The 15429-nt window shown below is 39.1% G+C and overlaps 1 protein-coding gene across 14 annotated transcripts in view; it reads right to left on the bottom strand.

The window, feature by feature from the left end:
• KTN1 (kinectin 1) overlaps positions 1 to 15429 on the bottom strand; it is a 140343-nt gene that overhangs the window by 19059 nt on the left and 105855 nt on the right. For all 14 annotated transcript variants that reach the window (XM_054530136.2, XM_054530142.2, XM_063715860.1 and 11 more), the window contains one exon: positions 1719 to 1777. In XM_054530136.2, the coding sequence (XP_054386111.2) occupies positions 1719 to 1777 (59 nt within the window). The remainder of the gene's footprint in view (positions 1 to 1718; positions 1778 to 15429) is intronic.

The following is a 15429-nucleotide window of genomic DNA, read 5'->3' as shown; positions in this document are numbered from 1 at the left end:
ACACTTCTTTTCTCACCCCAAGCCTCCTGGGACATGTTTAAAACAATAATCAAAGCAGCATAACCCATTGACACAAGCCTTGAATAAAAGCAGGCTGTCCCTAATCCCATTCCTTTTGAGCTCATTAAATGACTTGCAGTCCCACTTTAAATGAAATCTTTGTTTCCAAGGAAAAGAGAGGAAGTGTTTAGCATCCTAAAGTCACTGCTACCAACCTACCTCTTCCTCTTCATTCCTCCCGAGTGCCCCTTCCTGCTCACTGTCACCCTCCTTTCTCAACAGTCTCCCCACTTTCCTGCTATCCTGCCCCAATATCGGTGATGATGATGATGGTAACTGAAAACATAGCCTGAACACTTACTCTGTGCCAGGCACCGATATGAGCAATTTATACACACTACGTCATTTACTTCCCACAACAAACCTAAGAAGTGCACATTACTGTTATCCTTGTTTTTCAGATGAGGTGACAAAGGCACCAACATGTTTGAAGAGTTTGCCCAAGATCACAGGACTACTGCATGCCCAAATCCACCACATATTAAGGATCTTCCAGCCATCCTTGAGCCCCTCTTCTCTTTCACTCTTACCCTCACCCCTACCAGGTCCTATCTCTTCTGCCTTCTCAATAACTCCTGAACCCATCCCTTTATCTCTCCTGAGATGGTCCTGCTTTTTGTAGCTTGGGCTCTCATCACCTCTTCCCTGGATTCTCACTGCTAAAATCTCTTCATTGTTCTCACTGCCACTAATGACTCCTCCCCCACATCACCCTCCACATAACCACATTCAGTCAGCCATTCACTTGTTCACTAAGTATTACTAATAAGTTTCACAAAGCATTAGTAAGCAGCTAACATTGCCAGGCATAGTAGTAGATTTGGGGTCACCAAAGTGGATAACATAGTCATCCCTGACTCCAACGAACTCACAGTATCAGGAAAGTCAGACAGGCAAAAATAACAAATACTCAATGGTAATTGAACGTAGACCTATGCAACATGTGAGATGGGAACTAAGAGGAAGGACTACCAGATTCTGCCCAGTTTGATGTAATAGGACTTATTTCGCCTACAATTCACTAGAGCAATTTAAACAAAATCAATGGTATTTGGTCTTAGGTTTTTATTTTGTTGTTGTTGTTGTTTTGTTTTGTTTTGTTTTGTTTTTACATACCCAGAAGTCTGGAGACAAGAGGTTAAAGGGGTGGGTGAGAGTTTCATTGATTTTAGGGCCAATTCTGCAATTCTTTTGGCCTTCCTTCTTGGTCACAAGATGGCTGCTGCATCACCAACCATCATGTTTATATTCAAGGCAAGAAAAGGAGAAAAGGCAAAAGGGCTGGATCAGCTCATGTGTTCTTCTTTAAAAAAAAAAAAAAACAAGAGAAATTTTGCTTTTCCAGAAGCCTCCCCTGCAGATTTACTTAGGGGTCACAGCCCAGATCTAGTTTACATGGCCACTTTTAGCTGCAAGGGAAGTTGGAAAAGTGAATATTTGGTTTTCAGCCCCTCTAGTAGAGAGGCAGTAAGGGAGAAGGAGGTTTGATGTGACATTTAGATAGCCAGACCACACATGTGCAGGAAAGTTTCAAAGCAGGGGTGATGCTTAAGCCAAATCTTGATTTCTAATTCATAACCTATATTAGTTCCTGTTCATGCTGCTGATAAAGACATACCTGAAACCAGGAACGAAAAAAAAGGTTTAATTGGACTTACGGTTCCACATAGCTGGGGAGGCCTCAGAATCATGGCAGGAGGTGAAAGGCACTCCTTACCTGGTGGCAGAAAGAGAAAATGAGCAAGAAGTAAAAGTGGAAACCCCTGATAAACCCATCAGATCTCATGAGATTTATTCACTATCATAAGAATAGCACAGGAAAGACCGGACCCCATGATTTAATTACCTCCCCCTGGATCCCTCCCACAACATGTGGGAATTCTGGGAGATACAATTCAACTTGAGATTGGGTGGGGACACAACCAAACCATATCATAACCCATAAATGAGTGCCATGATCAATGTGCTAGTTCTCATTCAGAAATGCTTTGACAGTGAATTCTATGTATAGAATTTTCATATTATCATTACCACGTACCTGTTCAACAATAGGAAGGCAGAACTATTTGGACAAAGATGGAAACACACGTAACGTTATTCCATTGTCCTCTCCTGTATCTCCTGCTCCATCCCCTGCTCCCTCTCTGTTCTCCAGCACCCTGCATTCCCTTCTTTGCCTGTACTGCTTCAGGCCTTAGCTTAGACATTGTGTCCTTCTAGGAGCCCTGCCCAGCCTAGGCTCAGTGTCCCTCCTGCTTGGTTTTCTGTCTTTGTCATCCCTACGGTTGCCCCGAGCTTTATGGAAGTACTACCATGTCTCTATTGTTATTTGCTGTGGTTCTAGCCCCAGAACTTCTGCTTAGTTCCTAGAAGATGTACAATAAAAACTTGTTGAATGAACAAAAATCACAAATCCTCCATAGATATACAGTAGCATCCCCATATTTTTAGGCAAGTGCCTTTCTTCCTAGCCAAAGAGCAAGCAAGAAAGCAAACAAACAAAAACCACCCTAGAAGTGAGGCCGAGACGGGACTGGCTTAATCCAGATAGGGCTCAATATCAACCAAGGTGCTACTTTCTGTTGACATCTGTACATAATCCCAAAATTGGAACCCAAATTAGAAAGAATAAGAAAGACAAACCAACAATCAGGAGATGGCGCTCAAAGGACCTAAACTGGCTTTCTGGCAACAAGAGCCAGCTCCCTGCTACAGACACGCCTCAGAACACAGGCTGGCCCCTGGCATGTGCTCACAGGGAGGGAGGGAGACGAACACTTGCTGAGGGCCCAACACGCACCAGGCCCTCCACACGCCATCCCATTTTTCTCACAACCCTCTAAGGTAGAATGGGTATGTTGTTTGTGGGAACATGCAACAAGGCTATGATGTGTTAACTAATAAGCCCCAGTGGCTAAACACAATAGATCATTTCTCACCCATGCAAAGTGTGCTGTGGGCACTGCCCTGCACAGCTTTCCTCCAGGCAGTGACTCTGGGACCTGAGCATCCTGGTGTGACTCCGCCAACTTCGAGTCCTTCATTTCCATCCTTAATGATCTCTCACCTGCAATTCCCTTGAGAGCAAGAACATGCTATTCCAACTAGTCGCTTACTTCTTCCTCAATTCGTGTCTAATGGTTTCTTTGCCTTTTGTCTGATGAGGTCTCTTCCTCCTCCAGATGGCCCTACTGGATAGATGCCAAGACAATGCCACTGGCTTTCTCTCTAACATGACTCATGTCTGCTCCATGGCAGACATCTACATACCCTTTGTTCTGAAAAATTTGGGAAATGCAGGCCATCCAGCATAGCCACCACTCCCTTATTTTGCCATCAAACAAAGTAGCCATTTCTTGACCTTTGTATTTTCCGGGATGGAGTCAGACCCCAGTCTACTCTGTTTTCCAAATGCAGAGGATGCATAACAAACTGCCAAGTTGGTCTCATGGAAGGCCCTCCTTCTTTAGATGAAGGGTTCCCCCATTCCTGACCCTTGACGGAGGTGGGACTCACAGTACAATAACAGCAACAGCAATCCCTGAAAAATTCCCTTCTCTCCTAATTTCTAACTCCCATTTATATGATCATAGATGCAGGAATTAGGAGTAGCAACACCATTTCCCCATCTTCCATTTTCAGAGTCCTGCATGTTTCAGAATCACACCCCACTTTGCAATTTCGTCTCTATACATGTGAGCTTCCACTTTGATATATTAATATACAGATTTGGAGCTCTTTGCAAAGCATGTGTGAGGGACAAGAGAGTAAAAGAATTTAATATATTGACAAAAGACATGTATATAATGAATCATAGAGAAAGAAATATATATTATTTTTAAAATTGTTTAAAGCTGTCAACAGGCTAACACCTCCATGAGGGCAAATGACAGAAACAATGGAATTTAGCAGCTAAGAAATCTGGAATGGTGAGAGATTGTATCAGAGGGTAGAATACTGGAGAACAATAGCAAGGTTCAAGCTGGGGTCTTAAGCATGAAAGAGAAGAAGGTCTTTCGAGTTGCAATAGTCTGAATAATGGCTCCCCAAGAGATAGCCACATCCTAATCCCCAGAACCTGTGAATGTGTTATGTTACAAGGCAAGGGGAAATGTGATTAAGGACTTTGAGAAGGGACAATTAGCCTGGATTACCCGATAGGCCCTAAATATAATCACAAGGGTCCTCATAAGAGGGAGGCAAGAAGCGTTTTATGTTTAATGCCATAGGTCAAGATCATGTTTATTAGTCAACCTGACTGGGCCATGGAGTACCCAGTTAACCCATTTGGTTAAACATTATTCTGGGTGTGTCTGTGAGGCTGTTTCTAGATGAGATTAACATAAGAATCTGTAGACTAAGTAAAGCAGATTGCCCTCCCCAATTCGAGCTGGCCTCACCCAATCCATTGAAGGCCTGAATAGAACAAAAGTCTCAGTAACGGAGAATTCACTCTCTGCCTGTCTTCAAGCCGGGACATCGACTTTCTCCTCCCTTCAGGCTCATACTCGGGCTGAAAATTATACCATCAGCTCTCCTGGTTCTCAGGCCTTTGTACTCAGACTGCAACTATACTGTCGGCTGTCCTGGGTCTCCAGCTTGCCAAACACAGACCGTGCGGCTTCTCAGCCTTCATAAGCATGTGAGCCTATTCCTTATATTAAATCCCTTTATACATATATGTCTTTCCTATTGCTTCTGTTTCTCTGGAGAATCCAGACCAATACAAAGGTCAAGGGGAATGTGATGTCAAAGCAAGAAGTTGGAGTGTTGTGAGGAAAGGCTGACAAACCCAGGAATGCAGGGGGCCTCCAGAAGCTAGAGAATGTCAGGGAAGAGACTCCCTGCTGGAGCTGCCAGAGGAACCAATCCTGACGACATCTTGACTTTAGCCCATGAGACTTACTTTGGCTTCCAGAACTGTAAAAGAATAAATTTTTGTTGCTTTAAGCCACTAGTTTAAGCCACTAGTGGTAATTTGCTTCATCAGTTGTGAGAAACTATACATGAGTCAATGTCTAAGAATTGTGAGCCTAGAGCGCTGGGTGAGATCCACAGTAAGTTCAAATCACCTGCGACGGCTGTGGAATTTGCACTGGAGAGGAAGCTGGAAGGTGGATGCCAGTTTCTAACCCATGGGGTAGAAGTGACCAGGGGGTGAATGGGTGACAGCAAAGGGGAGAGCAATGTTTCTAGATAGCGTGAGGCTCAGGGGAGCAGAATTTTATTTTAAAGAATAGGGGAGGGGTATCAGTTTTCCAAGGGAAAGGGTTACCAAAAGAGGAGTGGATGACCCAGGTGAAAAGAAAACAAGATGTTGGGTCAGTGGTGAGGAAGCATGAGGCAGTGTGGGGATGAGAATCTAGGGGAGGATATTTGATTGAAAAGTGGATCAGTCAAGGTCCAATCTGGAGACAAACCCCACAAAACTTGAACAGAAAAAGTTTAATATAAAGAGTTATTTATTACAACAGGAGATGACCTACACATGGAGTAAAAATAGCACTAAAGAATACAGGGTATATATATATACCCTGTATATATATATATACACACTGTATATACATATATATATATACACACACACACAAACACACACACATATGCTCTTGGCAGCCATACCATAGGAGCAATAAGCAGATAGAAAACACCAGAACCAGGAAGAGAAGGTCCTTTTCCTTCCATGTCCTTCCAACAACTTCTATTGACAAAGCTTAACAGTGTACCTGCTCCAAAGGAGAAATGTTTAAAGGACTCAGCTCCATTTTAGGGCAGACAATGAAAAGTAGGTTTGCAGCTGAGAAGCAATAAATTTATAACTGGCTCAGGGGGCCCTTAAATTTGGGGTGGTAACCAAGGATGGCAGTAATATGAGGCTGGTGAGCTTACTGGTCTTAGTTTCCAGAAAAACCCTGGTGTACAGATATCAGAGAACTGAGGATTAGAGGGTGGCCAGCTAGTGGCCAGCCGCACTTGTAGATGTGAAGGCCAGTACAGAGCAGCTGAGCCCGTAGACCCTAAGACCTGTGTAGACTGGGCCCTGGGGGGAGCCAAAGGCCAGGACTATGAATAACCCCTAAACATTTATTGCAAACTGCAAAATATTTTTTTTTCAACATTTATAATGTCTAATAAGACATCAAATTACATGTCATCTCATTCAGCTCCATCCCTCCTGGGCCTACTTAGGCCACCCTCAATCTACAACCATTTTGGGAAAGGAGATTTTTTTTTTTAAAGTTAAGGCATAGAAAGTAGCCTCAATCCCAAATCCTATCACTCATCTTATAATTCAGCAGCTGGTGAATTCCTTTCCAGGTTTCATTTGGAATGCTATAACCTTGAATCCCTCAGCCACTTCCATAAAGGCAAGTAAAATATGATCTCATCGGACACACCAAGAAGCCAGTTGAAATAATCAAATGATCTCTCAAGGAAATAAAGATATCAAGCCTTAACACTTAGGAATTTCAACTTGATTCTGCTCTGCAGTAAATGAAGTTTTTAAAGTTTGGCTCTCACTCTTCAGATCTGGCTATTGAAATTGCTGAGGGCTATGGTTGTGGGAAGTGTCAATATCACTAAAATGTGCTTATTTGCTCTATCATGATTAGGGTAATTTAAGCTTGGGACTCCAAACATTCAAACGCTTCAAATAAAAGGAAACAATATGGCTGTCATTAAAATGGTAGTAACTGAATCTGCCATTTGTTCATTTTCTGGCAGGAAGACAAATGGTCCCACATTGAAGCCTCAATTGTGCTTATTCTAATCATTTAAATCGTTGAGTTGGGTGGCTTACTTTGCCAATGGCAAAAATGCCACAGTTTGTGGAATTTTTCTCTGCAGTTACCCCTGCTTCTAAACTTTCCCTTGGGATAAGTTGCATGAGCAGGCATTTTTCCCTCCTAAGCCTATAAGTAAACTAGACTGAAACCTTGGCGCAGTAAGTTCTACTTCCAGCTGACTTTCTACATGTCATCTATAACAAGATACAACCTTGCTTTGTCTTGGTTACCTCACCTATAAAAGGCCGATGATAGTCTAGTAAAGTCTGTTATCTGGCATGGAAGGAACCTGGTGTTTGGAATTCTGCTATTATAATAGAAATAAAGACATGCAGGGTAGGGAGTAGAGACAGCAAGACATTCAGGACAGTGGCATGTACTCTGATAGGGTCTTTACTGGTTCAGAATCTTGTGCTTTTTCTTTTTCTGGAACAGAATGAAGATTTTTAAATCTTTTGCTGTGAGGTTGAACAGGCACCAAAGAACCAATCCAAACTTATCAAATTATCTGTTTAATAAGCCAATTTATTTCCTAAACAATAGAATTGTTAATGAGCAGTAATTATTCTCTCCCTGGAAGTTATCCTGGCTTAGCTTTGTGGGGCTTTGCCCTAAGCACGAGCAGATTAGTATTCAGCCAAAGACTCAAGGGAATCCCTGTTCGATTTCTGAAACTCTATAGCTCCATCCTCTTGGGTATTCTGCTCCACAAATTATAGTTGGTTTGGCTATCTCAAACTCTGACTTCTATCTCTTCAACTCCGTGAGGCTGCATGACTCTTTAACATCCCCTTCCTCACACCATATTTTGGACATGGCTCCCAGGCAGGGACTCTGGAGAGTGAAAGCTCATCTCATTTGTCCCCTTTTTCTCAGTCACCATGGTCCTGTTGTCTGTTGTCCAGTGTCTAAAAATGGTGGATTCTGTATTTTGTTCAGCTTTTTAGTTACTGGTTGTTTTTGTCATCATTTTCTACTGTTGCTTTTTTTTCCAGTCTTCTTTTTAGTAGTATGTTTTATTCCCTTTCTTTTCAGCTGTGCCCCTTTGTATAATTATTTGTTGCTTTAGGGATTACATTATGCCTCCTTATCAGTCTATTTGAAATTAATGTCATACTGCCCCACATATGCAACATTACAATAACATAATTCCATTTGTCCCAAGTCTTTTGTGCTCCTTTCTGTCATGTATTTTACATCTACATAGTTTTACTTTAAAATTTAGTTACCCTTTAAATACATTTTTTAAAAATAAAAAGATAGTCTTTATATTTTCACATATTTCGCCTTTTTGGAACTCTTCATTTCTTCCTGTGCATTCAAGTTTTCATCTGGTGTCATTACCTTTACCTCCAGCTACAGGGAACTGCGTTTAGCGTTTCTTATAGTGCTGGTGTGTGGGTGATAAATTCTCTCAGCTTTCATTTATCTGAAAATGTCTCAAGTTTATACCTTTTTATAATTCTTCTATTATCATTTTAGTGAGATCTTAGGAGGGAGAAGACAAAAATTTATTCAATATGCTTTCTTTAATGCAAAGTTGGAAGGCTGACTGTAAGGGATTCTCTATTTCACTCCTGGCCTCTCCCAGCCCTTTGCAATTCTGGAAAAGATTTTTTGGAAAACGCGAACTGGTGCCCAGAGCCCTCAGAGGCCAGGGGCCAGATAAAGGGTGTATAATGGTTACAGAGAGAGGTTTAGTATCCAGACAACCATTTTAAAAACAATAGTAACAGCTAACATACATTAAGTTTATGTTCCAGACACTAGCCTGAGTGCTTTATGAGCATTCTCTTACCTCATCCTTATAGCAGCCCTATGAGGCAGGGGGAATGAGGAACATTATTGACTTCCTGGAGTTGCTGTGAGGGTAAAATGGGGTGAGGATAAACCATTAGGGAGAAGGGTGGTAGCACATGGAAAGCTCGACATATGTTAACTATTGTTATTGTCACTGTAGCAAAAAAACACAAAGATCACAAAGAATATCAATAGGAAGGTGGATCAGCTCCAGACACAGTGGCTTGGCAGGAGACAGCTAGGGAAATGAAGTCAAAGAGTGACTTCTGAACGGGAGAGACTGATGGGCAATGCAGGGATGCTGTCCCTTGACTCCCTCCTGCCCACCACATCCCAAATTATCACTGCCTCATAATTTTCCTCTTCCGTGATTTGATGGCTGGAGTAGCCCTGCTTACTAATAGGATGATCTGTGCAAAAGACTGATACAGATTATCCTGGTGGACGTCTCTTAATGTTCAATTATAGCTTGGTATTTTGGTTTATGTTTTTAAGAACACTTATGTACAAGTCTTGTATATACATGTTGATAGCAGCTTTATTTACAATAGGCAAAAACTAGAAAAATACAAACATTCATCTATAAATGAACAAATCAATTGTAGTATATACATATGATGCCATGTACTCAGAAATAAAAGGGACTATTGATTATTATTATGCTGAGTGAAAGATGTCAGACAAAAAATAAGTACCTACTGTATGATTCTAGAAAATGCATATTACCATCGAGAGAAAGCATTATCAGGAGTTGCTTGGGGACAGGAAAGCGGGAGAGAAGACAAGTTACAAAGGTTAACAAGAAATCTTTTGTGGGTAATGTTTATATTCATTATCTTGATTGTGGTTCATATTGCAAAATTTATCCAACTGTACACATATGTGTGATTTATTCTACATCCATTATATTTTAATAAAATGGTTTAAAAACAAACCATGAGATCTCAGTTAACTCCCACTATATTGGCAAAAGAAAAATGATTTGTAGAATAATACCAAGTGCTGTGAAGTTATAGAGCAATAGAAACTCCCATATACTTTTTATGGAAATGTAAATTAAAACAATCACTATGGAAAACAGGCTTGTGGTTCCTAGTAAAATGGAACACGTACATATTCTATAAGCCAAAGTTCCATCCCTAGGTATATACCCTAGAAAAGCTCCTATCCTCAGACCCAAGAACATATGTACCAGAATATACACAGCACCATTATTCACAATAGCTCATATTCTAAAAAATGGACCCTGTTACTGTCCATTTAGAACAGATGGATAAGGACATTTTGGTGTATTCCCTCAATTAAACATTATATAGGAAGACGAAGGGGGAAGAGGAAAAAAGACAGGGGAAAGAGAAAGGGAAAAGAAGGAGGAACTCAAGCTATATGCAACCATATTTATGACTCTCATAAAATAATGTTGAGCAAAAAAGGCACATCACAGAAGACATTAATCATCCATCTTAGTAAAGGTCAAAAGCATATAAAACTAAATAATGTACTATTGGATGTGTAAACCTATACAAAAACACTACTTACAAAAAACAAAGAAATAACATACACAAATTTGGAATTGTGATTTTATCTGTGAGTGGTTGGAGTTGGATGGGATTGGGAAAGGATATCCAAGGAAACTCAAAGTAACGGTAACATTATCTCTTTTAAATAGGATAGCAGGTAACCAAGTGCTCATTGCATTCTTATTATTTATACCTCACATGTATTTTACAACTGTCATTCTCAATCAAATCAATATTAAATAAAAGTAATTTTAAGAAACAGCTATTACCAAACATTCAACTTAGGCACTGTAAAGCTCTATAAAGACTCCAAAGAATAAACTCCTACAACAATACAACTTTCTGGATAACCTTCCAACATACCAGTAGCAAAATGAAACATGGATTTAAAACACTAAGCATTGTACCTGGAAAACAGCACTCAATAAATGTTTGCAATTATTATAACTGCCATTATTTTGTTGTTGTAATTATTACTAATAATACATGCTAATCGCTTTATAGAAGCATCAGCCACAATCCAGTTAAAAATTGTAAAGTTAACTCCTAGGCCATTGTGAGAGTGAACAGAAACTGGGGCAATTATGTGTTAAGGCTACTCATGATATTAAAACCAGGTGCTCAGCACATATGCAAAAGTTCTGTATTCTCCATGCAAATGTGGGTAGGAAATGCAAGCTAGTTTATTCAAAATAGGTGTCGATACAGGCAGAAAGTTACCAGGATTAGTTGTCAGGAAAAAAACCTGTTTCATCTGACTGGACATATTTATCTGTTCTAACAGAAGACTAAGACTATAGAGACTGTTACCTAACAGAACATTAGGGCTAAGATTCCATAAAAACTTTTATACCTGGGTTCCTATATTGTCCTCATGGTATTAGGTGAATAAACCACCCTGTCCTTGTTACCAAAAGTGGGAAAAACTTACATTTGTCTCATCTTACATTATTCCAAGCAATTCCTTCTTCAAGGGGATAAAAATCACAATATTGGTCAATCGGAGAACAGAATTCATGCATATTCAGACTTTGCCAGGGTGGATAACAAAGAAATTCACTGAAGAGGAAAAAAGCTTAAATTTGACTTATTTCTGAAAAAACTATTCTCTGTGTGACATGATGAGAAAATATCAAGAAACACCAAGAGAACCACCAACTGGAGCCAAACACATGTTGCAATCTCTGTTCCTCTCCAAATTTGTAGAATTTATAGAAATGGTATAAAAATACTTAGTAAATATTTTAAAACCTTGAAAACAAGAACATTCATTTAATGAGAAACTGTGAAGAAATTGCAAAAGAAGAAAGGCAAATTGAAAACCATATGCGTGACTTTCAGTGCGTTCCCCAAACCAGCAGCATTAGCTGCTGGGAATTTGTTTGAAATGCAAATTCTTGAACCCTAACCCACACCCACTGAACCAGAAACACAGTTTGGGAACTGAGAATGTATCAATTAACAAATTTGAATTTAACAAGTATAAAACATACTTTCAATAGTTTGGAACATTTACAGATACTGACTATATAATTGGCAACAAAGGAATTGTTAAAGAAAACTCATATTATTGCATTTGAGTTAGAATTTGCTAGTCACTGATACAGTTTGGATGTTTGTCCCCTCCAAATCCATGTTGAAATGTAATCCCCAGTGGAGGTAGGGCCTAGCAGGAGGTATTCAGATCACTGGGGCAGATCCCTCATGATTTGCTTAGTTAGCATGATGAGTGAGTTCTTGCTCAGTTAGTTGACATGAAATGTGGTTGTTTAAAAGTGCGCAGTCCCTTCCCCTTCTCTCTTGCTCCTGCTTGCCATGCAATACTCCGGCTCCCCCTTTGCTTTCTGCCATGATTATAGGCTTCCTGAAGTCTCATCAGAAGCAGATGCCAGCACCCTGATTTCTGTACAGCCTGCAGAACCACGAGCCAATTAAGCTTTTCCTTATACATTACCCTGCCATGGGTATTTCTTTATAGCAATGCAAGAAATGACTAACACGGTCACATTTTTATTTTATTTACATAGCTAGCAAGGAGAAAAACTAGATGCAGAGGTTTGATAAGCCTGCACAATTTAGGTGGCAATGGAACTTACCAACACAATTCATCAACATAAGTAAGCAAATTTCCATTTCCTGTAACTATAGTCTGTGGATTAACTCAACAATAACATATTTTATATATTTTGAAATCAATACTGCATTTACTAAATAGGAACTTTGTATTTGGCACTGGATGAAATCCCAAGAACTCTGTATTGAATAGCTCAGGAAGAACCTGCTATTGACTCATAAACTCATAACTGCTAGATTCTTCATAGCAAAAGCAAGAGACAATGCAGAAATGCAAATGTAAATAAGACCTTTCCCCACCTGTTTGACTGTTTCCTGTTTTCTGAGATCACTGGAAAATAAATATTCCCCAACTCCCTCTTATTTTTTAACTGAAGAGGGTAACAACCAGTCTGGTATAGTAACTTGGAAACTCAAACTTTCAGATAATGAAATCATTTCCTGCCAAAGCTTCATATTCTTGTTGACACATTCTTATTCTAAACCAAGACTAAATAAATTTCTTTTTTGGTTTATAATTTCTTTCTGAAGTTTCCACAAATTCAGGAAATTGGTGTCATATAGGTCATATTCACTGACAAAAATGCAATATTAGAAAAGGATCCTTTAAAAATCTATGCATGTGACAAATATATAACACACTCCAAAAAAAAAAAAAAAGCTTAAAGAAAGCCCAGCTGAAGGTGGGAATGTATAAATTGTGGCATATTCATAGTTCAAAATGAATAAATTTTAAAGTTAATATTGAATGAATAAAGCAAATGGCAGAACGATTTGTATAAATTTTGAAAACATGCAAAATAATATTACATTAGTTATGGATACCTACCTATGGTATTGATAACAACATGAAATTAAATGATAAATTTCAGCTTCAGTGCAGTGGCTACCTCTGAAAATGGAGGGAAATTGGATGGGGGTTATACAAGATGTTTCAACTGTAGCTAATGTTTTCTTTTATTTAAAAAATTCAAGCGAACAGAAGGTGGAGGAACACAGACTTTTTCTCTTATTTTCTATGCTTTTCTGTATGTTTGAAATATTCACAATTTAAAAAAATTAAAAACTGGAAGACAACAAAATCCCTGTGTATCAAAATCCGAGATGCAGGTAAAGAAGTCCAGAGGAAAATGTATAGCCTAAATTATTAGAAAACAGGAACTGAAAATAAATGAATTAAAATTTACAGGTAAGTTGGAAAAGAAAACAAAAAGAGTAAAAAGAATAAAAACATAAATGAATTGAATATAAAACAAAATACATAAAAAATACTAAGTTGTCCAATATAATTTAAAACTGTTGGAAAAATAAACCAACATGCCAGACCAGTGACTTGTTTTTGATCTCAGAACTGCTTTAGACTTAAAATCTAATTTCTATCAATATTCAATGTACTAGAAATTAAAACCAAGAAAACTGGAAGTTTACTAATTTAAAATAACAATATAATGAACATATTTTCATGAACTATAACTTCATTTTCCAAAACTCAAAAGATATAATGAGAAGAGTGGCATGACTTTACATATTTGCAGATCTTTTTTGTAGAGAAGGGGTCTCCCTATGTTGCCTAGGCTGCTCTTGAACTCCCGGCCTCCTCAAGGGATCCTCCCACTCCGGCCTTCCATAGTGCTGTAATGAGTCATGAGCCACTGCACCCGGCCTTGTAAAGCTCTTTAATTCCTGGCCTAATAGAAGGCAACTGCTTCCGAATTCAATCTGTTGTGATATGTTGTTTTGGTTGAAGTGTATGAAAAAAATCTGGCCTCACACAGACATATCCTTGGAAAAAAGGCAGCTATTTCAGACAACTGTGGATGTTCTTTAATGCTACAGCCAAACTCAAGTGGTAATTTATTAAAGATTAACCACAATATGGAGTCTGAAATGATATCAATGAACTTTTTGCACTGTTACATTAAAGTCCATTGGTTTGTCGTGCCCTTTTTTTTTTTTTTGAGATGGAGTTTCTCTCTTGTTGCCTAGGCTGGAGTGCAGTGGCACAATCTCAGCTCACTGCAACCTCTGCCTCCCTAGTTCAAGTGATTCTCTCACCTCAGCCTCCCGAGTAGCTGGGATTACAGGTGCCCACCACCACGCCCAGCCCTGTCTTGCTTTTTGAAGGGATCTTTCACCCATGCATGACTTTGTAACACTGTGCATTGATAATTTGGAAAATACTGGTTCACTGAGTTATACAGATCTTCCAAATGTTGACACACTTTATTACACATATCACAAAATCACATTCATTACCATCACTACTGATCTCATCAGAAGACATTCTTAGGTGACTTTGATATTGTAGTAGGACTTTTACTGGGGTGAGTAGTGGTGTAAATACAGTAACAAACAAACAATTGGGAGCCACTGCTTTAACACTTGCTGAGGTACCATTCAGCGCAGATGTCAATATGGTGAAAAAGGCAAATAACATCTTATTATGAAAATTAAGTTTGACCTTGCAAACTCCTAGAAAGGGTCTTGGAGATTCCCAGTGGTCTGCAAACCATACTTTTGAGAACCACAAAGGTAGGCAATCCTTTGCAAAGTAGAATCAAGACAAAATGAGAGAAGGCACCTTAACAACAGGAACAAATGGAGGGAAAAAAATGAGTAAATTTAAAAATTATCAGACTATGTATAGTCTAATTTAAAAATTACTCTAGTAATTTATATAATTACACTCACATTTATAAATGCATACATATATAAAAAAAATTTTAATGAGTATAAATAAGGCAATCAAGCCAGACAGCTTAGGTTGGAGGTTGGAAACCTGGTTCCTCTACTTAGTAGCTGTGAGACCTTGGATAATTTAATTATCCTCCCTGTGCCTCAGTTTCCTTATCTATAAAATGAAGATGATGAAAGCACAACCCTGGTCAGTTAAATTCTACGGAAGATTAAATGAACTAACGTAGCTGCTTAAAAAACATCTGGCATGTGACAGGTTGTACAAGTGGTATGTTGGCTGCCTTGTAGAACTCTGCCAACAAATATGAAATGGCCAGATTTCCTAGGAAAATAAAAATGACAGAAACGTAGTCAAGAAAAAAAATCTACCACCCAGGTTGCAGAACAGCCTAAGAAGTTAGTGTCCTTTCCCAACCATAGTCTCCAACTATGCTTTGCGGAGTCTCCCTCTTCTGCACATCCTAAGTAGACCCAAAAGCTGCTCTGTAACT

The sequence above is a fragment of the Pongo abelii genome, chromosome 15, assembly GCF_028885655.2.
Source record: "Pongo abelii isolate AG06213 chromosome 15, NHGRI_mPonAbe1-v2.0_pri, whole genome shotgun sequence".
NCBI classification, from domain to species: domain Eukaryota; kingdom Metazoa; phylum Chordata; class Mammalia; order Primates; family Hominidae; genus Pongo; species Pongo abelii.
Note: the sequence above shows the minus strand (reverse complement) of the source record. Positions and strands in the feature narration are given on the sequence as shown.